The sequence below is a fragment of the Ptiloglossa arizonensis genome, chromosome 9, assembly GCF_051014685.1.
Source record: "Ptiloglossa arizonensis isolate GNS036 chromosome 9, iyPtiAriz1_principal, whole genome shotgun sequence".
Lineage (NCBI taxonomy): Eukaryota > Metazoa > Arthropoda > Insecta > Hymenoptera > Colletidae > Ptiloglossa > Ptiloglossa arizonensis.
Genome location: NC_135056.1, coordinates 6,324,231 through 6,349,487, shown reverse-complemented (window position 1 = coordinate 6,349,487; position 25,257 = coordinate 6,324,231). Strand labels below are relative to the sequence as shown.

The 25,257-nt window shown below is 40.1% G+C and overlaps 1 protein-coding gene across 3 annotated transcripts; it reads right to left on the bottom strand.

The window, feature by feature from the left end:
• On the bottom strand, positions 1–25,257 carry Lov (BTB/POZ domain-containing jim lovell protein). Of its 3 annotated transcripts, none has more exons than XM_076319805.1 (3): positions 25,138–25,257; positions 13,235–13,595; positions 1–1,996 (listed from the first exon to the last, which is right to left on the bottom strand). In XM_076319805.1, the coding sequence occupies exons 2-3, from the start codon at positions 13,423–13,425 to the stop codon at positions 1–3; spliced, it is 2,187 nt and encodes a 728-aa protein (XP_076175920.1). In that variant the 5' UTR covers positions 13,426–13,595; positions 25,138–25,257. The 3 variants fall into 3 exon arrangements, with proteins under 3 accessions (XP_076175920.1, XP_076175921.1, XP_076175922.1); XM_076319806.1 differs by lacking the exon at positions 25,138–25,257 and adding an exon at positions 20,101–20,239; XM_076319807.1 differs by lacking the exon at positions 25,138–25,257 and adding an exon at positions 19,833–19,860.

The window sequence follows — 25,257 nt, the reverse complement described above, 5'->3', positions numbered from 1 at the left end:
CTAATCCGAACCATTTTGCTGAAGTAGCGCGGGCGCCGACTGAGGCGGTTGCGGTTGCAGCGAGTCGTGATGATGGTGGTGATGATGTTCGATCGGCGATGGTGTTCGACTGCTTCGCGCGGTGGACAGGTCACCGCCGCTACCACCGCCTCCACCGCTACCGGGATTCGAGGCCGGTTCGAAGGCCTTTTGTTCGCTCGGTGGTAAGAGATGCACCATGCTAACCGGTACGGGGAAAGCCGCGGCGGCAAAGTCGGGAAAGAAGCCCTGGGGTAGGTTACCACCGAGCAACGAATGATGAGGAAATCCACTGTCGTCGCCTGGATGCGGTGGTAGACCCGCGAGAGGATGGGTCATTTGCGTGGGCGGTTGTATGGTCTTGACGTTGTTGTTCAACGAGTTCATCACGACCTCGCCCGTCGTCGCACCCGTGCAATCCCTCCTGAGCTGCTCGAGTTTCAAACTCTTCCCGTACTTTCCCCTCACGTACATCAGAAGGCTGTTGTATGGTATACCGAAGATCCTGCTTGCCTGCGACGTCGTCATCTTCTTGTTCCACACGTGTTGGAGGGCCTCGGTTAGCTCCGCGTTCGTCCACGATCTCGGGGGTCCGCCTCTCGGCGCGCTGTGTTGACCTTTCGGTCTGCCAACCGGCAAACCTCGGCTACCGTGATCACCCCATCTGCGCGGCGTATCACCGTCGCCTCTGTGCTTTTTCGGCTTTTTCCCGGGATGATGCCCGCCGAGGCCCGCCGCGCCGAACAGACCGTGCAGCGTTTCGGGCTTAAAGCTATCGTGAAGATCCGCCAGAAGGGATCCCCTGTCGAGAGCACCCGCGTGAGGGAACAGTCCACCGCCCAACGACGCCACACCGTCCAACGGGAACATCGCGGTGACGGAGCTACGTCGCGGTGTCAACGGAGATTCCTGTTGTTGTTGTTGTTGTTGCTGTTGCTGTTGGTACGGATGGGTTCTGTTCGGCCCGTGGGGGCTACCTTCCCGCGGATGATGGCCCTGAGGTGGTGGTGGCAGTTGGCTCTGCGGATGATTTGGCAACCACTGGGCCGCCAGCTGGCCCAGACTCGTCAGGTACTCGCTGTGGTGATGCGGCGGCGTCAACGACAAGGCCGACATCGCTGGTAAGCCCGCCGCAGCCGCCGCCGCCGCCGCTGCTGCTGCCGCAGACGGAATATCTTGGAGGGAACCGTCCGGGTGCAGCAGACTCGTGCCGGTCAACGGCGATCCTCTTGGACTGCTCGCCGCCTCGCTGCTCTCCGCTTTCACGTGATGCTGTTCGGTTCCGCTCGGCGACAGGGATCTCTTCATCGAGAGATTCTCCGCCATGTCCTCTTGTTGTTGATTCTGCGGGCCCATCGATTGCTGATGATGCTGTTGCTGGGATTGTTGTTGGCTGCCGCTCAGGTTCAATCCACTGACCGGTGGGCTGAGACTTGGCGGCGGATGGGGCCGACTGAGGTCCTGCGGCACAAGTTCCCCGGATCTTCTTCGCGGCCGGGCCTGTTTTCGTCGAGGTAACAGCGGCGATCCGCAGCTCTCGCGTAACTCCCGCATCCCGAAGTTCAAGTGACCCATATGCGGTAACCTGTCGCGGTGGTCCCTCGCCGGGTGAAAAATAGTGGGTGTCGTTATCGCCGCTGGCTCCCGCGTGGACGGTGGCGCGGTGCTCTCCGACGCGTTGTCGTCCTCCTCCGGGGTACCGTGTCTGGCGCCCTCCGGCGTCGATGGCTCGCCCAGAAGAAGATCGCCGGTCGGTGTTTCCGGCGGTGACGCCGGCCTAGGCTCCGACGACGCTAATCCACGCACCTGCAGACTCTCCGCGGCTCTCATCAGTCCTGGAAGTTCCTCGCGACCGACCCGTACCTCGCCACGATACATAAAATCGATCAGCGCTGCAACTTCGTGACCGGGGAAATCCTTCAACACGATCACAGGATGCTTGCAGGGGTGCTCCGCGAATATCCTCTCGAAGAATGGACTGGAACGCAAACGTTACGTTTTAGCGACAGAATTTTTGCGATCGTTCGCGCGACGCAATTCAAGGGACATTCGTTTTCTTTTTTTAGTCAAAAATCGATTTTGTTTATTCGTATTTTTTTTTTTTTTCTTTTTTTGTTATACGATACATCTGGATTATGCGCGTGGAGTATTGTACCGAAACTTGAAATACGAACAAAGTTACAGCTCCTTTGGATCACCTTTTAATGTTTCTTCGGTCGTTTTTTGGGTTAATTCTTTTTTATACTTGTAGTCTTAGCGTATTAATAGATTAGATTGAATAATACGGTTTTATAAGTATTATCCGTTGAGACCCTAGGAAAATCTTTAATGAGCGTTTTTCTCGAAACTATTGTACGTTTTAGGAAACGGTCTTTGCGGTATCTGAAAAAGTGTACGAACGATCGACACGAAATTTTATACATATATTCTACAAATATCCCTGTATAGCAGGTATTGGAATTATAAACGTAGGTATGTATCGTACTTCTTTTTTCATGGTAATAGACGAAATCTAATAGATAAATTATCCGTACTGTTATCCCCTGCCTTTTTCTTGCATCTCATTTGGTTCTTTAACGATTATGATACATACTATGAAGACAATTTTATAAATTAAAAATCATTTTGCATTATTAACTTCTGAGCAACAGAATGTTACACTGAAATTTGTACATCTTCTTCGAAAATGTATAAAGGTACGAACAAAATTATCGATTAAAGTGCTGAGTAAATTTTTCAAAAAGAAAAAAGTGTTAAAAGTATTAACACTATTTTTGATCCGAAAAAAATGATCTATTATATAGACTTTTATTATATGACTTCTTCAAACATTCCTTATTAATTTATCCATATTTTAAGAAATCGTAAATTTTCATAAATAGGTATTAATTTATCGAATAAATTGGTTGTCCGAAATGTAACAATGAAAAAAGAACATTATTACGATGTCCTTCACTTTTTAAGTTTTATCGATTCGGAAGAAACAAATATATTTCTGTGTTGTATGATATATTTCATATTTGATATCGTGTTTCTTCTAACATATTGTACTCCAAATATCGCAATTACGAGGACTACAAAGAGAAAAAAATATTATAATCTGTTGAGACGATGATGCATTGAAGAAACGTGGTGGAATTTTACAGAAACAAAATAAAATATACTTTTAAATAGAAATAGATGTTACAGTTATTTATAATCCCGGTTACTGGCATACGCTCACTTTACATGGACACCAAATTTTGCGAGTATTAGTTTTTTTGCTATCGGAGTTTTTAAAGATGCCAGAGCTAAAGGAAAGTAGTTTCGAGAAAAACAGCATTAAAGTTGCGAACCGCGTCACGCGACGGTTCCATCCGTGCAAGCAACTGTGCATACTGCAACAAAGTTCGCTACTGAAATTCACTGATTAGTTTAATCGCATTACGTCCTTCGCTAAATGCGAATAAGGATATCAAAAAAGAAAACCGAGTCATGTTTCTGTTAAACCTTTCGGCAACCGCTTTGCGTGCACCGAACGTTTCGATTTTTACTTGCACGCGGCTATCTGATAGCTTCTATAATATCAACAATTGTGAAACTAATAATTTAGAAACTTACTTCTAACACCTAAAACTTAAACAAAAAAATGCAACGAAAAAGAAGTCAACTTCTTCTTTAGTGACTGAAAATAGTTTCCGTTAGTTTCATTATATTAGTGGGTATTCATAACATATGGAGCTCGTTTCAGTTAAGAATTGGGGACGCAAGTAAAATGAACAATTATAGCCATTTTTGTAATCAAAGTGTAAATTCTTAATTGCAAACTCAGGTGGTATAATTCATTCCATTAGATTATTTATATTTGAGAGTAGTTTTAATATAAAAAAGACCTTTTTTGATCAATTTATCCATAACATATGAAGCTCGTTTCAGTTAAGAATTGGGGACGCAAGTAAAATGAACAATTATAGCCATTTTTGTAATCAAAGTAATTCTTAATTGCAAACTCAGGTGGTATAATTTATTCCATTAGATTATTTATATTTGAGAGTAGTTTTAATATAAAAAAGACCTTTTGTGATCAATTTATCCATAACATATGTAGCTCGTTTAAGTTAAGAATTGGGGACGCAAGTAAAATGAACAATTATAGCCATTTTTGTAATCAAAGTGTAAATTCTTAATTGCAAACTCAGGTGGTATAATTCATTCCACTAGATTATTTATATTTGAGAGTAGTTTTAATATAAAAAAGACCTTTTTTGATCAATTTATCCATAACATATGAAGCTCGTTTCAGTTAAGAATTGGGGGCGCAAGTAAAATGAACAATTATAGCCATTTTTGTAATCAAAGTAATTCTTAATTGCAAACTCAGGTGGTATAATTTATTCCACTAGATTATTTATATCCGAGAGTAGTTTTAACATAAAAAAGACCTTTTTTGATAAATTTATCGAACGAATATTTTAGAAAGCTGAACGAGGATTGTTCTTCTAGTTATTATCTGTTAATTTGTACGCACTTCTACCATCGAATTAGTAGTTTTTAATGCCGATATCGTAATAAGAATTTTCTAGGGTAGGTATTAACCGTCCGTCGGCGAAGCCTAGCTAGTTTAGTTTCGTGTTATCTCTTGTCATTGTTACAAACCAGAAACGATATATTATAATTCAACTGAAAGTTACCCAAATATGTTGTATTCGTTTATTTTGAACGTATTCGTGTGAAAAATGTGCAAGATTTTTGTCGCCATCGTATTTTTCTAATAATTTTGATAATGCAGCGTATAATGCATTCGTCGTATGGTTTTTTAAAAGTTTTGCCTGGGAAAACCATTGGCGAAGAAGAAAAGAAACATATTTTGAGAGAATTTTAGAGATTAACTATTCTCCCGAAATATAAATAGACGTGCTTGAGGCATTTAAAAATCTAAAAGTTGCGTTCCATAAGCACGTCGAAAATAAAATCGAAACTAAAAAGGAAAACTAAAAATGGACGAGAAAGTGGCTATTCCATGCTTTTTTAATCAGCATTATATATGTATTGACAATAATGACGTATAATATAAAATGTAACGAATGTTTGCAATATATCTGTAATTTACACGCAGAAATTATATTAACTACGTATACAAAAATTGTAAAGAAGAATACTAAGTACTAAGAATTTAAGAACTTTATTTGTATCGATAATATTTATATTTTATTAAAAAACTCTGTGTACGTACAAAGGAATCAGATATCTATATTCCAAACATATATGTCCTTTCTTTTTGAACAAATAATTATTATTATTTTCAAATAAATATTATTATTTAAAAATGCAATCTAAAGCGTAAAGAGAAGAATTTGGTAAAAAAGTTTATTCTTAGATGCGTGCATAAACAATTTTTCCATGGATCAAGAACGACCCGATTCAACCTTCTACCTAACTATCGAACTTCTCGTGGTCTGACGGTTAAGCCAATTGATCACGAATCCTTGTTTCTTTATATTGTTCTCAAATATATCTTCTTCTAATGGATTCTTCAAGTACTCAAAACAAACGATAATTCCTTCAAGATCCGAGTTGTAGCGAAAATATTTCACAGTTTCTCGAGCGATTTTTTTCAAATTAATCCAAATATACAGCACGCTCGTATTTTAAATTTTAGTTCTCTAACATATATTGTGCCAGCGTGATATTGTCACGAAGCAACAATATTTCGTTCCAACCCTTTTTAAATATTCGCACAATAATAAACATTATTAGTCGTACTTTGTTCATGGAGAAAATCAACGAACATTAATCCTTTTGAATCCTGAGAAACCATAGCGAGAATTTTGTTTACCGAGAGTCGAGTTACGTTGCTTTGTGATCAACCATCCTGAGTTGAATTTTGAAAAAGTTACATAATGTGCATACTCGAGACTTTGATAATGTCTCATTATCAAATCGTTCCTGCAATTTCAGCAAAATAACGCCTTCTTTACGCAAGAATTTAATGATGCGCTGTCTGTTTAAACTTGTTACTTGTTGCTCGTTCATAACGGTGAATGATAAACGAAAGTTTACGAACGTGTATGCACACCGCTGAACAATGTTAGACACGCCGAACAGACAGTACTGATACATGAACGTGCATCGATATTTATCGCTACAGTACGAAAAGTCTCGTTCATATTTGAATCATCCTTGTACACTCTTTGTTATCCTTCAACCTCGTTAACTTTTCTGTTGTGTAAGTCAGTCCAGCATATTCTAAAGAATATATATTCTTGCTGAATATAATTCAAACGAAACAAGATGTCTCCATGCAGATCGTTGTTTTAATAAACATCCGTTAAATGAGAAAACATTCCAGAGATTACAGAAACGTTTTTCAAGTACAAATTTCATCAGAAAACGAGTATCAGGGAACGGTAGATCGATCAGTATCGGAAATCTCGAAGAACGAGTCCTGTTATCGAAGAAAACAATAGCAACAGTATCCAAAGAGTAGCAGGAATGGAGAATGTCAGACACACGACAGTGTGAAAAGATTTACGAGACCAACTCGTACCATGTTCAATAAGTACAGAGGCAGAGTACAGAGATACTTAACAAAAACGATCTACCTCGTGTAGTTAACCTTTGTACTAGGTCTCTGCATATGTCTACCTTTCATCAATATTTTCTATCCTATGTTTTATTTGCCGACGAAGATGGTGGATTCACCAGAGACGGTACAGTCAATTTTCATAATACTCGTCGTTAGGTTATTAATAAGTCACTCTTCGGTCAATATTTTTACGCACATGACTTATGTATAATTGTGCATTGCCATATTCGTATCGAATATGTAGCCAGACAGTTTTGGAACGATCCTATAACAGATGGATAGGATGTTTCCTAGGTTTGAGTCTAATATTTCTATTTTTGGGAGCACTGAAAAACATTTGTTTATTCTACAAGCATTGTCAATATTGAAATACTACATATACGAGAAGGTTACCAACGAATTCCCGGAATACTTGAAAAATTGATAAACTCAACGACTGGACGTCTACAGGCATCCATTCGGGCCGATAGTGGCCATTTTAAGTATTTCCTGCGAAGGTAAGCAACTACACATTACCGGACTACAAAAATGGCTGTAACTCGGTAACAAGGTTAAGTAGGGCACATGCTCGTAAGAATATTTTTTTATCGTAGCATTTTTCCATCTCCAATCGGCCGCTGAAATTCCAACCCGCATGTTATGTTACATCCTGTATATTTTACTCTCTACCTTTGCGTTTACACCTGCTTTCAAGTATGACAATACTGTTTGCTCAGGTTATTGCGATATCTTTATTACGGTAACTGTTACACCCCGTGCGATGAAACCTAAAGCAGCAGTAGTATCGTTCTTTGCAAACCTGGCTAGTTCTTTTACTTTTTATAAGATAATTATGCTTGATTTACTCTACCATTATCAAACACGCAACCCTCGCTTAAAGCAAGAACCGAGTATACATAATCTTTACGATGCCTAAAAGAGTTTTGAACGTCGTGCAAGGTACGCGTATACATATGTATAGAGCTACTCAAAAGTTACGATTCCTTTTTCCTTTACTGCGACACGGACACATCACTATGACTTGCCGAATGTTGAAGCGTACATTAAAAAGTACATACTGTTAAAATATACATACTGTTTCGAAAAGTCTATTAATCCTTTCGCTATGGCGAAGTTGGTCGCGCTGTCACCGTAGAAGGCAATCAAGACCCTAATATTTTGTCACGTCGTACAAATCGTTCCGTTTCTTATTCAAGTTACGTTGAACTAATATATACCGAATTATAGACAAATAGATGTTAGAATGATCGATAAAGAATTGAAAATAATACACGCGAAATTTGTATGGGTGACTGTAGTCGCGTTTAGTATGCAGCGAACGTTGTCCTATAGTCACCTCTAGTATGAAATGGTTAAGCAACGATCGATTCACTGTCACAGTCGGGAAAAAAAAAATGGAAGCGATTGAAAATAGATGTCTACAGACAGAAGAACTATTTGCCGATCTTCTTCTTGTAGTGTAGCCAGTTATCAGGAATAGCTTACTTTACAGAAAGAAATCACATGTGAAAGGCTGTTATAATTATTATAATTGTTACAAATTCTGTTCTAATTGGTACAACGGAATGTTGTAATAATTACAATATATACTCCTATGTAACATTATGTACATTTAAACATACCGCGTATAAGATGTTGTTTCGATACGTAGATTACGAATCAGTACTGACTTAAAGATCTATACATTGCGTTTAATAAAAAATATGAAGATATTTTTGAGGAGTTACGATTTAGGTAACCTCTCCCCTGATATGTATTATATACGGTTTATAACCCGGTGCCAGTTGTCGCGTAACAAATGCCAATTGGTGCATATACTTAAAACGCAAATAATAATTCGTAACATTTAAATAGAACACAGCCGCCAGATGGTGGCATCACACCTACAACAATGTAGACACGACGCCAATTGGTATAATCTGCAAAGAAAGTGTTAAGCTGTAAATTCGTATATTAGTAAACATAACATTTCACGAGTTAATGGTATCGGTTAATCAAGTGTACTTCGGATCCTCCATCGTTATAAATTCTACTTCTACTTCTTATCCTGTGTACAACTATCAGAAAATCCATGGAGAAGACTATCGTAATTGTGCGGAGTGTTTAAAATGGGAACTCTAATAGAACAATTGTTTTGGGTAAAACTATGTGAAACAAACTATGTGTGTTTAACGATAAAGCTACGTCCACGAGTGAATTCACGAAACATACATTTCTGGGCTGCAGATAATCCTCATTGGTTTCGTCAAGTAGAATGTCAGTGATCGTACAGCATAATGTATGGCGTGGCATTATCAGTGAATATTTTATTAGATTCTTTCTCATAGAGGAATCATTAACTATACAAAAGTATACTGACATTCATAAATGTACAATTAGAATCTCAACCGATTATTTTCTGTCAACATGACGATTTTTCTGCACGTATTATGGTGTTGTAAACTGCACGATGGAATGGTGTTGTAAACTGGCTCACTAGATTTAATTTGTCCCCTCCTCATTCCCCTTGTCTCGATTCTATTACTTTTTGGTTATTCCGTTAGATTTTTTATCTCAAGTGGAAAATATAATCGAAAGTTTGCTCAAGAACTGTAAAATAAAAATGATCGAGTACATTCGATGTTTTGTACAGCCATTAAAACTACGTGATAATCCAAAAACTCCAAAAATAGCTGAAGTTCCTAAACAGGGACTATGGAGGGAAATGGGTTAACTTCGTTGAATTTTGTTTCTATGGTAAAAATCAAAAGAAGTTTGTAGACAACTAAATAAGTATCTTTAATTAAAAAGTAATCGAGTATCTTTCACTATCTACTAGAAACAGTACGACATTCGTTATAAATATTGATTTATAAAATGTTACTAAAATGGTTAATACTTCGAGTACTTATTACGAACAATAATAAATTTATATCGAGAACTAACAATAGAAGATAAATCCGCTCGTCGTTGATTATATCCCAACCTAGTTATTACTTCTTGAAATGTTTACAACATTACAAACTTTGTTTATTACTGTCTCGGTAAATGTTAGCTATAAGCAACTTGTACTCTAATACATTTCTGTTCGTAATTCAATTTGCTTTCTAATCGTGGAATCAAAAGTTGGACATATGTCTCTGTAGCGAAAAAGCGATTCATACATACTATGTTAAGATTGATGAGATGAAAATATTTGATGTGCAATGGTTGATTTAAGAACTGTTTTAAGCGAGTGAAGTTTCATATATATATAGGCGATTCATTCTATAAATTATAAAAGGACAGAAGTAATTTTATTTTGAAAGCGAAGGTTTAATTTTAAGCGAGAATCCAGGTTCATGGCGATTCCCGTGTCTTGTATCGCGATTTTTTCCATTTTTCCATGTACCGTGTTCAATTGAACGAGTTGTCGGAGACTTTAAAAGTCCATTTCGAACTCTGTAAATCTTAGATTAACGTAAAATGTAATACGCAACTGTGAAAACACTATGTATGTAGGATTAATTTTGAAGAAGCGGGCATATTTAATAACGAGTTGCTGAAAATCTTGGCACTGAAAATGTCAACTAGTTTAAGTAAACACAGCACTCCCGCTTCACTGAAATCGAATCGAAACCGCGCCTTTTTAGTTACTTGGGAAAGGTACAATTTTTCTGCGAGAAACGACATTTTTTATCCCAGGCTGAACGAGGCTGAGCGAATTATATCACTAGTGGAAATTGAAATTGTTATATTTTTCATTATATTTTCACTAGAGTATTACTAATGGATTGGTGAAGTTTTTTTTCTATTAGATTGAGTTCAAACATAACCTCATTCGATCTAATTCGTACTCTTTTAGCGACGATATCGACAGCACTGTGTCCTACACCCATTTCATTTAAAGCAGTCTAAATGAGGTTATGCTTGGACTCATTTTTATTGGGGAAAATCTCCCCAATCTATTGATTGAAAATATAATATAAAATATGAACATTTTTATTTTTATTAACCTTTCTATTGTGTTCATAAATACTGTCTAGTTATATTTGGAGCAGAAGAATAGATATATACTTCTGTAAGATGAATTAGAATAAAATGATTTTATGATTGCAATGTGTACGAATGTAATAATTAAATTGAACATACACAAATGAATAAAAAATACGAAAAAGACAAAAACAAAATAGGTTAAGCAGACAAACTACTAATTTACCAGTTTGGAGTTTAGTAAATCGCAATGTTTTATCATCGAACCTGATTCTTTTAGAAACTTCTCGAAGCGTTTGAAGAGACAGTGTGGTTCTGATACATGATTGCTTCCCTCCATTCTTACCCCGTAAGCTTTCTATCGCTTCTTCGTACGATTCATAAATATCAGCCAAGATAAGTAGACCCAATAGGCTTCTACCTCCGTAATCGATATTCTTCGAAAGATTTTACCAAACTTTTTCCTTAGAATTTTTGAAAAATTATATTCATAAAATAGACTTCACATTTGTGATTATCGACAAATGAATATCTTATGGCTTCAAGTTTTAATTGAATAATATTTTCTGGAGAAAATGGACCAGATATTATTTTTCCATTTTTTAAAATTGCCATACTTATAAATTTCTTGCTGATTTTTCGTTATCAAAAGATTCTTTGGAAAATTCGTTAAGGGTATACGAGAAATTTATTTAAACACAATAAACGTAGCAAATATGAGAGTTGTATTTTACTTTGTATTTGATGTTTCTCTTTTAAGCAGATAAATACACGTTCAAATTGAAATGTCGGTGAATAAATCCTTCGAATTTTAAATTCCTAGAAATATCACTAAATATGAAAATCGAAGCTCGCGTGATTGTTTAGGTGAAGCATTTATAATGTATCCCATTCTGCCATAAGGACAATGAAATTGATAAAGTATCAAGAGTTAGGTGAAACGTGTCAGCAGCGCGTCGACAGATCATCGCCATATTGGAGAACACGAACGGTAACACGTTACTACATTTGCGACGTGATTTATGGTTCAAGTGTAACAAACGCGAGACGTGTACCATGTGCACATATAATATAGTGACTTTGGCCATTCCCAATCTTTTGTTTTCGATTTCATCTTAGAAAAAATTAGGTTCCGTAAAGTTCTTCAGATTTTCTATTTCGTATTACTTGTAGCGGGAAATTTGAAAAGAGGTGAAAATGTTTTGAGGTTATTATTTCTGAAACTAATCTTTTATAGTAATAAAAACAAGATTGTTTTATCATCGATGTTAATTATACATCTTTTGCTTCTAATTTCTGTTACGTGTAGTACTGTCATAGCAAAAACGAACAATTTAATGCTAATTCAATATTAATAGCTGTGGTTTAATGATGTTTGTGTATACATACATATATTTAATTATACGGTTTTTATGTCATACGCGAGAGAATGATTTTCACTTGTTTTCTTTGTTTTAAACTTGAGAGTGGATTTTAGTTTAGTTTCGAAGATAAACCCAAAACGTTTGTTCAAAATGTAAATGTACACCTGTTTAGGAAATATTTTCATAAATGTATTAATAAGCACAAAAACTTTTAGTGTAACTCGTTGCGTACTTTGTTCTTAAAAAATGCTACATATTGGTCATTCTTTGACCCTAGGCACGAGTAAATCCCTTAATGAAGAAATAATCAGAGCGTTGGATCGAAAATTAATGTCGTAGATACTTGAGCTTGGCAATTTTTTGTACTTTTAATTCTTTTATTTGTCGTCGAAATTGACCGAAAGAAATATTGTTCCGTGATTGTCAAGTTTGTAGTGTTCAAAGGATTCGAAACCGTTGGAGGTAGCATATTTCATCTAAAATTCTTGTTTTTTTTTGTAAATAAAATAAAACCCAATTGAAAAATGAGGAAAATCCATGATCGAACGGTAATCAGTGTACTTGTAAATGTGGTTACTGTAGAAGCTTAAAGTCAATAGGTTCGTTGCAATTTAAGATTTCTTAACGATCAGTTTGAAATATAGGTGTTTTAAATAAAAATTTGACACGCTCCTGAAAGTATTCTATAAATCGATCGATTTTCCAAATTTAAAAATAACACTTTAAAAATATACTTTTAACCGAGTGAAACTGACTTCATTTCGCAGAATATAAAAAGAAGTTTCCAATTCTTTCGACTAGATACCTACCGTGGTTATTCCTTTTCGATCTGTCAAACGCTGCGCTTCAACTACCTAACACGCACTTGAGAATATTCTTCAACCTCGTTACTTTTACGAATTTTAAAGTTAACATCTTTCGATGATTAAATCTATCAAGAGAGTACAAAAAAATATGTTCAATTTCTTTGATCGTGCACGGTGGTTATCCCCCTTGGTACGAAGAATCCAACAATCAACCGAGTTAATACGAAATGCATACATCGAATAAATGAATTTTCGTATACCCAAGGATTCCCTGTCGTCTGCTGTAAAAATGCGTCCCGTGTAACCTGCGTGTTACCTACTGGTCCAGAAAGTGTGACATTCGAGCGGGCGATTTAAAAACGCGAAGAACTCTCGTGACAAGCATAGTTTAGTTCTCTCCGTTTGTCCGTTTACAAGCGAATCGCGTGATTTCTTGCATATTTGTAAAGATCGCCGAAATGAATCGTTTACTTCACCGCGATTACCCCCGATAGCCTTCGAAATATGAAAACAGTATAAACGTTTCGTACCTGCAGGCACTAAGGACGACCTTGTGCGCCCTGAGGCTGGTCTCGGCGCAGACCAGGGTCACGTCGACGAGTATCTCGGCGTGCAGTAGCGCCTCGAAGGCCTGGAGTATGTGCGTCTGGTGATTGTTCCATCGTAGAGAGTAATGCGACTGCAAAGCCATCCCATCAGGACTGTCCGCGGCGCTCGACATTTTTTCACCGCCGCTCGTGCCGTTAGCGGAGCCACCTTGCTCCGCCTCGTTCTCCTTCGTACCTCGAGCTCCCGCGGTCGTGTTTTTTTTCCATGCACGCACGCACGCGGCCACGCACGTACTGTGAACGATGCCTCCCCGTCGACACTATCTTGAACGGCGTTGTCCTCCTAAAATACGAACAAACCAGACCGTCAATCGTGATGCGCGACCGAAACGATCGGCGGCGCTCGAACCGTCCGTCCGCTCTCTCCTACCAAAGCCCACACAATTAATAGATTGTTCGATAACTTTTGTCGTTTTTTTATCGTCAAACTTTTTTAACAGTTCAATGTAGCACTGTTCGATCAATTTTATCGAACGACGAAACTTATCGAGCAACCTGCTACTATACTCTTTAATAAGTTTTATCGAACGACGAAACTTATTGAATAACCTAGTAACATGATTTATGGTACGATGAATTGTACGGTGACTATGAGACTATTCGGACGATTTTATTTTCGAATGCTTGATAGATTATTAATAAACTTGAAATATTTGAGCATCGTTGTTCGAATACTCGTGTGTTCGTGTATCATTATCCGAGTGTTTGAGTATTAGAATGATATATCATTGTTCGAATGTTCGAGGATTAGAATATCGTTATTCAAACGTTCAAGTATTTCACTATTAAATAATACTCGTTATTCAAAGGTTCGAGCATTCTTGGTTCTTCGAGAAATAAACGAAACAATGAATTTAACCAGCTTGATTTCACAGTCTACATTGCTCTATTCGAATACATATCACGAATACCGAGACACTCGATCAATGGGCAAAATATTCGAATTATTTTCCTCGAATATTTGAATCACTGCAGCGTTTCAGTATTCGAATACAGAAGAATTCGAGAAATAGTCTCAGTTTCGTTTCACATACACTCGGTTCGAACGATTATTTTCGTATTATCGCAAAAGTATATTATCGCACGTGATCCAACTCCCGATTGGTAGAACGCATGTCACCAATCTCGTTGCACCAATCGGGCATCTCGCGTCTTGCTTGCATCCGTGTTAGTGTAAATAGAATCGTTTAAACCTAGTGCACGTTGAGTTGCAACGATAGTCGTATGGTAGCGGCATGCAACAAGGTATACAACACCGTACGCTCCGCAATGGCGACCATGATACTTGAAACGAACTAACATCACGAACCTGTGCATCGATCAATTGTAAACTTTATACTAAAAATTAATTCGAATATAACGAGAATAGGTGTAAGAATATGAAAGTTTTGAAAATATGCCGATTTCGTTTTATTAATTTGTATATGGACAATTTTTAAGTTAATTCACTTTCGCTTCTACAACCTCGATTATTACAAACATTATGGTTCAACAGTTGTATCGACCAAAGTTGTACAAATTTTCGTACGATGTGTCGATACGACAAACTGAATCGATACGATTATTACAAACATTATGGTTCAATAGTTGTATCGACCAAAGTTGTACAAATGATCGTACGATGTGTAGATACGAGAAAGTGCAACTATTCTTTGATCCGCCGTTTGTTGAACAGACGTATCAACCTGTTGTTGGAGAAAATCTTACCGAGAAGTGGTACATTTCTAATTAGAACACTTTTAAAAAGACATACTTACCCTTCAACGTTCCTCTTTCGAGGTTGAAATAGTACAGAGAATCTTTTCAACTCGTCGTTGAACGATCATACAGGTTCTAACCTGTCGTTCGTTAAATCTGTGCTATGACAGGCTTATGGCAGCCGTACTGTCGTTCAACACGACCGCACCCTACGACAGGTTGTATAGCAACATCGTACAGTTTACAATTATTATACGAACAGTCGTATCAAATATTGTTGTACAAGTTATCGTACGATAAAACGTTACCTCTATTACGGGTTATAGACGTAACGATTGTTCGATATTGAACGACTGTTTAACTATATTTCGTGTAGATTATTTATGCGATTCGATCTTGGTTTCGAGTCTTCTTCGACGAATAATATCAATTGGTATAAAAAATAGAAAAAAGTATAGGAAAAAATTTATTTATGGCAGGTAAGGAAATTCTAAAGATTGAAATATTAACGAGTTGACTTATACAAAATTCAACGAGCTCTAAGAATTAGAACATTTCGATTTATATATGTGTATTAAACTTAAAATTCTAGTCTTTGTATGATAAAAATATCGAAAATGTATAATGTGGGAATTCCAAAATGGAAACGAAGTAGAATAATAATTTCAACTTAATAGGATATTATCAAATAATAATTGCACCTCCATTTGGAATTTTCACAGTAGTTTATTATTACACGAGAACAGCAATTTTAAATTCTCTGTACATTGTAACGTTATAATTCTTAGATTTTTAGAATCTTTGTATCCTGCACAAATTAATTATTTGCATGCTTTACTGTATTCGTTTATACGGATTAATATCGTTTATCTTGGAACCAAGACCGAGACAGAAACTTGCAAATAATCTACATTGGTGTGGTTGTCTGTCGTGGACTATTGTTGTCAATTTATCGGTTTTACCTTTTTGTCTCGTATCTTTTGATAATAATTGTAAACTGCACGAGATTGTATCGAATGGTAATAAGTACTGCTCTGGCGTTAGATTATCGTTGCAACTCGACGTACAACTCATCGTACGCTAAATATTATAGTTACTAGTCTACGGTCCCTCTAGGATCTCTGTTCAAATGTACGAAGACGGTCGATTAGGTTCAGAAGCGGTCGAGTTTCGAGAATCTCGTCCAAACCAAAGGAAGGGATGCCAACGAAACGAAGGAGCGCAACTGGCACGCGTAAACCGATAAGAAACAATTTTGGTATACACGGGAATCGGAAGGCTATCGCGACAAGTGATTTTACGAGAAAATGAGGAAACCTGTTCGTTCGAAAAGTGCGCGTGTAGAGGACGAAACTTACAATTGTAAAACATTGGAGAACCATGGAAGCTGTCGCAAACATTGAAAGACAAAACAGTGTCGAGTTAACGTCGGTTCAAAATCTTTCCAGTATTTTTTATTTTAATATTTCACTTTTTCATTTATGTAAGACACGAAATATGTCCAACGAATATCCATGGAATATGCATGTTTATATACGAAACATTCGCTACCATTTCTTTCTACGATGAAACGATCTAATACCTACACACATTGCATCGAGATATAAATTGGTTATTACGGAAGGGTTAAATATCCACGGTGGACAATTGCAAAGAGAAGAAAATAATGAATAATATTCGAAAAATTTTACGATGTACGATGGTTTCAAACACCGTCGTGTTCGTCATCGTCGATTTTGCAAAGAATATTAACCTTCTATCGCACAATACGTCTTGTTTGGAATATAACGAAATCAATTACCGGTAAAATACTCTGAAAAAATGTTAGATTTCTCGACGATATTTTAGTTTAGCCATTTATCGTTCAATTCGAGTATTAATTAACGCACGAACGCGCAATTAATCAGAAAATGATTTACTTTTTTAAAGATAAAGTAAAATTTATGCAATATATCACCGAATATCTCACCGTTTGCGCGATTTCGCGGTTTCGTGAAACGATAATATTAATAACTGTTAATTAGAAATCTATTGATAATCGATGCACTTAGAATTTATTTGAATCTTAACGTTCGCAATACGCGAGCGAATCGATAAGGCAAATTATATTTAATTTCGTACCTAGAATGAAAATCTAGCGCATTTACGGACGAAACGTTTCCTTCGATCGTCTTCTTTTTCCATTCGATTTTCAAAGACAGTTTCGTTTTCGACGACGAATCGACGTATATCGAATTTCGAGCAATTTACACACGTTTTGCACGAAGAATTCGTGATTTTTAAATATTGAAAATGTCAACGACGCAACGTAAACACCACGGATCAATTGTACTGGAATTATTTCGCACTTACGATACTTATCGCGCGAAATCACGTTTCGAGGTCGAATAAAAACAAAAGGAATGCACATTCGACAACGCGTGCACGAGCTTTATCGTGAACCCTATCGAAACATTATCTCGTCAAGATGTTCCCGCGAATTGCCAGGAAGTTTTCAAAGAAATTAAACCTTAAGAAACGGTGAAAAGTTTCCGCACGACTCCATCGGTCTCTATTTACATCGTCGTAATAATCATGAATCGTGCAGCAAATTGTTCTCGTACGTTATCGATAGTGTTCACCGCATACGGAGTTAATTGCGTCTAATAATAAAGATTTTCAGGGCAACGTGAAAAGGGAACGTTAATTTATCGAGGAATTAAGTCGAGTCGAACGGTGATTTACCCGCGATGCGTATAATTTTCCATGAAGGTTCGCGTAGTTTTACTTCCACGGTATCGCGAACGTTGTTACCTTAAGAAAGAAACAAGAAATCTGTTCCAATTACTCGTGATTCGTTCACACGGTTGGATCAATTTGTATCGATCGTGGATAAAAACGATCGATGTTTACAATTTTAGAGACGTCCGGGCGCGGGGAACGTTGTTCGTACTCGCGTGTAAGAAAATCGCGTTGCATCGATAAAGATGTTTTTTAAAGCAATTCGGTAAACTGTGTTTAACTTTCGCGTTTACATCGTTTACCGAAACAGAGACTGTTTATAGACGACGAAATAAAATACTTCACCATTGGACGAAATAATTCCGATCCAACGGTCGCTCGAACACGAAGTGTTACGATTTCGATCATCGACCGGAAGTTTCTGCGAGTACAATAGAACAAAGTGGTACACGGTTTCTTTCTTTTTTTTTTTTTTTTTGGAAAAACGCGTTTCGTCTTGGTTGAAATATCGCGTGTAAATTTCGCACAGATCGGCAAGAATACGGTGACACTTTTCGACGAGATCCTCCGAACGCCGCAAACTTCCCCGGAACAGCGTGTGTCGTACCGAATGTTTACAATTCGAGCCAACTGTCTTTCGAAACAATAAGCGTACACGTCGCCCCTCCTCCTCCTCCTCCTCCTCTTTCTCCATCGATTCGTCGATACGACGCGACCTGTAACACGACAAATTCCTTGTCGAATTCGAGGGCCGTCGTGCACCACCGCGAACACATCGAGGGAAAATTAATCAACCAATAGGGGGTACAAATTTCCGTGATTCGCGGCGCGGGCCATCGAGTACAAAGTTCCCGAACACGCTCGATCGTCGCGCGGGGAGGAACACGAGGAAGACACACCGATCGTATCACTGGCGTCGCGGCATCGGTGAACACGAAGAGCGTACAAACACTCCCGAAACCTCGAACCTCCTCGAAATTTCGATCGGTGGGTTATTCGTGCGTGGCGAGCGCTAGTTTCGAAGAAGAAGAAAAAAACAAATCGTGTACCCGACGTGGAAAAGTAGAAAATCGTCCGAGCTTAATTCGCCCGTAGTCAATTGGATTCTCAGGTTTCGCGGAGCCGCGCTACGTCACTGTGCGCCTGTCGAAAACTCGCCGCAAGTTTGTTGTCAAACTCGCACGTGTTCCGAGAAAAAAAGAAGAAGAAGAAGAAGAAGAAAAAAAATAAAGAACGGAAAAAAGAAAGTACAAATTTACGGGAAGCCGGGTACCCTTGACTGGAACTTTTTTCCCTCGTCCTTTCGTACGGATCCACCGTTCGGGTTGAATCGCGATAGACACCGGGGGTGAGTTCGAACGCAACTATGCGGTAATTATCGTGCATCGATCGAACGAGGAACTCATTCATCGGATTGGGCTACGATACGGGAAAACGCGATCGTCGATGAACGTTACCGATACGCGAGGTCGTTTCCTCTTAACGTCGAAAATACGAACCAACCCTGCCGACGAGCGCACCAACGATCGCAGATTCGTTGCTTCGCGCGTTTATTTCGCTCGTGGCTCGAGGAAAACGCTCGAGAGTTTCGTCGAACCGATGTCCTGCCAATCGACAACGATGATACGCCGATCGAACGATAACCGATCGCATCGGGCTCCCCGATGCTTCTCAAGAAGATCTCACCTAAGGATAAACACAGTCCATTTTCACAAGTAACAAGAACGATAACCATAGGAAACACACGTGTCACTAGATCGTCGAACGAACCATCGCGCGGCAAGTTTTCGTACAAGGTGTTTTTTTCCACTGGTTGTTGGGTTCGAGGCGAATTTTCCCTCGCACTGTCTCGCGCGGTAGTTGGAACGCTCTCGACACGGGAAGATCCGATGGTGACGAAAGGTAACGTACACACTGCTTCGACGAGGGAAACGCGTGCTACGAGCGCAGACGTTTCGTTGGCGGGAAAGCTAAACACAGCGGACCGCGTGGTTGCTGTACGTATGTAGGGGAAGAGGTAGAGAGGAGAAAGAGAGGAGAGAGGAGAGAGAGAGAGAGAGTGGCGCCCCTAACGATCAGCTGATTCCTCACTGTCACCCACCGTCTTCTCGTTAAAAGCACAAACGCGGTCACAGATCGAACCGACACCCGCGTGTACTCGGTATATCGCACTCTCGATCACTTCGGTGGTTCGGTTTCTCGCGCGCAATAATTGCCCCGTTTCGTCTCGCAGACACTTTTGGCATCGAATTGCGGCGCGTGGTGCGCGAACGGCGATCAGGAAACGCAGCGAAACAAAGAAAACGAACGGAAAGGAAAAGCAACGTGAGGTCGTGCGTCACCATGGGAAATGTTTCGAGAAAACTGACCGTATCGTGTGGATTACGTGTGCGGCACAGCGGCGTCGGCGACGGCCGGTGAGTGAATGCGCCGTGACGTTAGGCGCCCCTCCTAAGATCCCCGCCCCTCTCGCTCCTTAAACCTCTCCCTCCCTCGCGCGGGCGACGCTCGTCTCTTTTCCAGCGCGATACACACCGCTCGCTTGCTCGCGCGCTAACTAACCGGCCTCCCTCTCTCTCGGCACTCGGCCGCCTCCCCCTTTCTTCCACCTATCCCTCCGCCGGTGCTTTCTCCTCTTCGTCACTTTACCGCCCCGCGCGCAGACCCACCGCCACCTCTCGCCACCTCTGGCGTGTGTCCTGCCGCTCCAACCAACATTCGCGGACCGCCAACTACCCCTTTCCTTCCTTTCTACTTCGGGGAAACCTACTGTACCGCGAGAGACGCGTTCCTTCTTGTTGCCCTGACTCGCGTTTCCTACTCCCCCCGGTATACCCTACCCTACCCCCCACCCCTTTCGCTCGGTGAATTTTCCTTGGGTGCCCAGCTTGCGCCGCTCGCGGCCACCACGAATCCACGCGCTCATCCGCGGCTCGATGCAACCGATAAGAAAACTTCGACATGCACACGAGGGATTCCACGCGAAGATTACACCGATATCGTCGACCGTTTCCTTTTCGAACCGTTGGAAACGTAACCACGACCGAGATATATTTTCTTTCCAGTTCCAGAACGATCGCGCGACTTCTCACCGGGAAACCACCGCCGAATACGCGCCGAACGGGATCCATCTTTTCTTTGTTTTCTGTCGGGAAGGAGTTCCTGCGTTTCGTACGCGTGATTTTCGATCCCATCGGCGATGATTCGGGGGCGCGTGGACGCGTTTCCTGCTAGTTTATCCTTTTCCGTGTAATCTTACTCGACGTCACTATTTCGTACTCGCGGAGGGGAGAATGTCGATTCGAGCGTTTCAATTTTTAAATAATGTACAAATCTCGATCGAATTATTTCGACTCGATTATTTCGTACTCGAGGAGGGGAAAAAGTCCCTTGGCGCGCGAATCGATTCGAGCGTTTCAATTTTCAAATAATCTACAAATCTCGATCGAAAATGCGCGCGTTTGTTCGTTTCCATTGTACATTACTTGTACTCGCGAAGGGAAAAGAACTCTTTGGCGCGCGAATCGATTCGAGCGTTTCAATTTTCGAACAATGTGCAAATCTCGATCGAAAATGCGCGCGTTTGTTCTTTTCCATTGTACATTACTTGTACTCGAAGGGAAAAGAATTCCTTGGCGCGCGAATCGATTCCAGCGTTTCAATTTTCGAACAATGTGCAAATCTCGATCGAAAATGTGCGCGTTTGTTCGTTTCCATTGTACATTACTCGATTATTTCGTACTCGCGGAGGGGGGAAAATTCCTTGTCGCTCGAATCGATTCGAGCGTTTCGATGTTTAAATATCGTGGAAACTTCGATGAAAAGTGTCGCGTTAACGTTCCGACTTGTATCTCGTTCGGTTACGAGAGAATATATAACATACACGCGCGTAACAAATCCACCCTCGTATCGATTGTCTACCGAACCGCGTAGACACTCCGGGCGGTTTCTATTTTTATTTACGCGTTCGACTCGCGTGTGCATTTCGTTTTCGAGGTTAGGTCGTCCGAGCAGCGTGCGGCGAACGTTCGCGGGCGAGTGACGATCGAAGAGAACGATCGAATCGAAAAGACGAACTCGGTCGGTCGATCGCGGAACGGGGAAGATAAATACAAAGCGGGTGTTGCAAAGATTTCGAGGACGACGAGGAGTCAAGGCCGCCGACGGAGGTGGCACCGAGAGGGTGAAATTCCAAGTTCAGGACCGTTCGAAGGATGTCGGATCGCGACGGGGCACCATAGGAAGGTAGGAACTGTAGATAGTTTCCCTCCTCCGCTCGCATCCGTGCGCGCCCCTTATGCTTCCGTGTCCGTGTTCGTGTGCGTTTATACAGTGCCACCGAATACCCTTGCGTCTTGTCGACTTCGCAACGCGATAAACTGCGAGCGCCGGCTGAAAGTCTCGCGCGGTCTTTACCCGCGAACGAGATTTCCGCTACCATCGAACACCGTGCCCGGCTAATTATTACGAAACGTTCCAATTCTTAACGAAACTTTCAACGGTTGCTGTATCATCGAAAGTATCGATCATCGATTTTAAATAATCTACAAACAATCACAATAGCCGTCTGTAGCTTTCGTCGAGTTTCGCTAACTAACAGTTTCGAAACGATTGTAGACAAATTGTAAATACGCGGTGTGTGTGTGTGTGTGTGTGTGTGTGTGTATATATATATATATATATATATATATATATATATATATACATTCGGTAGCATACGTTTATGTATAATATGTAACGTAAATATTAGAATACGTAAATCATACGTGTAATGGAATTTAATTTTGTACATGTTCGCGGTACAATATTATTTTATTTCGTTATTGATATCCGTTTATATTGAAAGACGATCAATGTTTATATTTCCATCGACGAATAAGCGACTGTTCGATCGACTACTCGAGTATTCGAAGCTTCGAGACAGCGTTACGTTCGTACAGGTTTGTACGTTATTTATCGTGAGCCAAAATTCGTGTTACGAACGGAGTCACGGTGAGACTCTAAGGTTCGAGACAAGACGAAGAGAAAGAGTAAGAAAATTGCATCGGAGGCTTCGTTTTCGAGAAAAGTGCATTTGGAAATCGATTTAGTGCGCGTGCACTCGATCGATGATTACCGTTACGGATTTCACTACAGACGGCTATAGTGATTGTTTTTGTACAGGGTAGAATGTCTGGTATTGTTTACTACCGATACTCGACTCTACTAAATCGTTGTTAACGTTCACGAATGAAAACAATGAATGTAATATTCCCGATGCGAGAATCATTAGGGTATCGTTTCGTGTCGCTGGTTCGGTAGAAACTAACGGTTACTCTCGGTAGCACAAACGATAGTATTGATATTGAACAGTGCTCGACATTGTATCTTATACAAAAACAATTGCAGCAATCCGTAACACTAGTCATCGATCGGATGTACGCGTACTGGATCGATTTTCAAATACATTTTGCTCGAATACGAAGCTTTCCATGCAATTGTATTATTCGATATTTTCGTCTTATTTCGAGCCATGGAATTACCCTGACTCCATTCGTACCACGAACTTTGGTCCACGGTGTATATTGTGAAATTATCGCCAATTTCGAAAAGATTGATCCAAATACGATCTTGTGGATACGATGTACACCGATCGCGAAGTAAGCGCGTTCGTACGTTCACCGAACAAATCTATAGTTTACGGATCGTTTGTTTCTTTGGAGTCGATTATGGGGTTCACATCGGAGATTCGTGTCCTCTGAAATTTTCAAAATCAACGGCGCGCCGGGACGATCCCTTGCCACGTATTTATTCACCGGAAGTACGTATCGTAACATTACGAACAGCAGTCGTAATATTAATTGAAATTCGCGCGAGAAACTTACTTACGTGCTCGAATTTCACTTCGATCCGTTGCGCGTGATCTACCACTTTGTCTAGAAAATAATCGAGCAAATATCTATCCTGTCGCGATCGGTTTTTAAATTGTCATACGTGAATTACCGATTATGAAATTGTAAACAATTTTACGCGTCCATGAAATTCACCATTCTGTATGGAAAACTCTAATATATTCGCGCTATTGTAATGAAGAACTTTTCGGATAAACTGCGCGTCTGGTTTTTTTCGAACGTTAATAAGATCGTAATAACTAAAATCGTCGACGAACGAACTGTACTAGTGTGTCACAAGAACACACGCGTTTCTTAATTCTTTGAGAGTAGATATTTAAAGGAGATCGATAGATATCCAAACGAATAGATATTTTGTTATTTAACCGTAAACGAGCGTAATTTCAACGTTGATCTAGTCGTCGACACTTTCAACTCGTTTCGTCGATTCAGTTGCCAACAGTTCGGTAAAAGTATTACGTTCTCTATTTTTGATAAACTATAAGTTCAGTTTACCGATACCGGTAACACCGTGTTCATTATTTGAAACAAACGACGCGGCAAAATCACAACCATAGTGAACAGTTTGCACACGAATTCAACGTAAATTATAAACAATTGTTCGCCCCGATTCGACAGCTAAATGTTAGAAATAAATCAGTATGCTTTTCGTTACACCACTCGCAGGTATATCGATACGGGAATGACTGCGTCATCTATGGTCGAATACTCGGACGTTTCTGCCTCGATTCTCGAGAATTTAAATATAGAAGAACCGACTACTCTTACGGAAAAAGCGAACGATGTCTCTCGTACCCGGTAAAATCTTCACTCGCGTTGTAACGTAGCCAAAAATAAAAAAAAGAAAAAAAAAACACACACACACACACACACAGAATACCGAGAATTTTCATTGATATTCGAAAACGGCGATCGTGGAGAAATATGTCCATAAACGGGACATTTATCCTATCTAGAAATTTCTTCAGGTCGCGGATTCGTTGGAACACTTCCGGTTGTACAAAGTTTCGGGAACGAGGAAAACTATATTTATCGTAACGCGCGATTACGCTGGCACCTCGCGGCGTCGCTCTCTATTTCGTCCAACTATAAATAGTCGAACGCGTCGCAATAATTTCGCGCGAGTTCCAATTAGCTATCGCCGTGTAACGATACAAAGATGATCTCGCGCACGTGAAAGTGAAGCAGAACGTGGATCGGGAAGTACGCACCGTTCACCGTACGTGAATCGATCGAAACTTCATCCACGCTCTTAATATACAAGAAACAACACGAACAACCGTAAATCCGAGTCCAAGTATCGAAACCTACCCCTAAGGACGACTAACCTCCACGAATACGTTCTCGTGACGCGTGTTCTCGCGCGTCTAACGGCGACGCGACACGATCCCGAAAATTCTACTTCCGCACCAGAAAACACCACCGTTACATCATACGGTCACCGGTTCCAATAGTAAACGACACGTCCGATCGAGGTTTTACTTCCGTTGGAAACGCATCGATAATCGTTTGTACCTTGAAACGTACGTAAAAATATCCCGTGGTGGTTCCTCGATTCGGTCGGTCCGTTGTCAGATCACATCCTCTCTGCGGGAACACGTGGAACTCGACAGCTGTTGCAGGAGGTACACGTAT

What these genes read in the sequence shown, in the direction of transcription:
- Lov (XM_076319805.1), bottom strand. Translation starts at nt 13,425, where the DNA reads ATGTCGAGCGCCGCGGACAGTCCTGATGGGATGGCTTTGCAGTCGCAT. An exon ending in GTCGTCCTTAGTGCCTGCAG is followed by an intron (nt 1,997 to 13,234) that starts GTACGAAACGTT and finishes TTTGCGTTCCAG; the next exon opens with TCCATTCTTCGAGAGGATAT.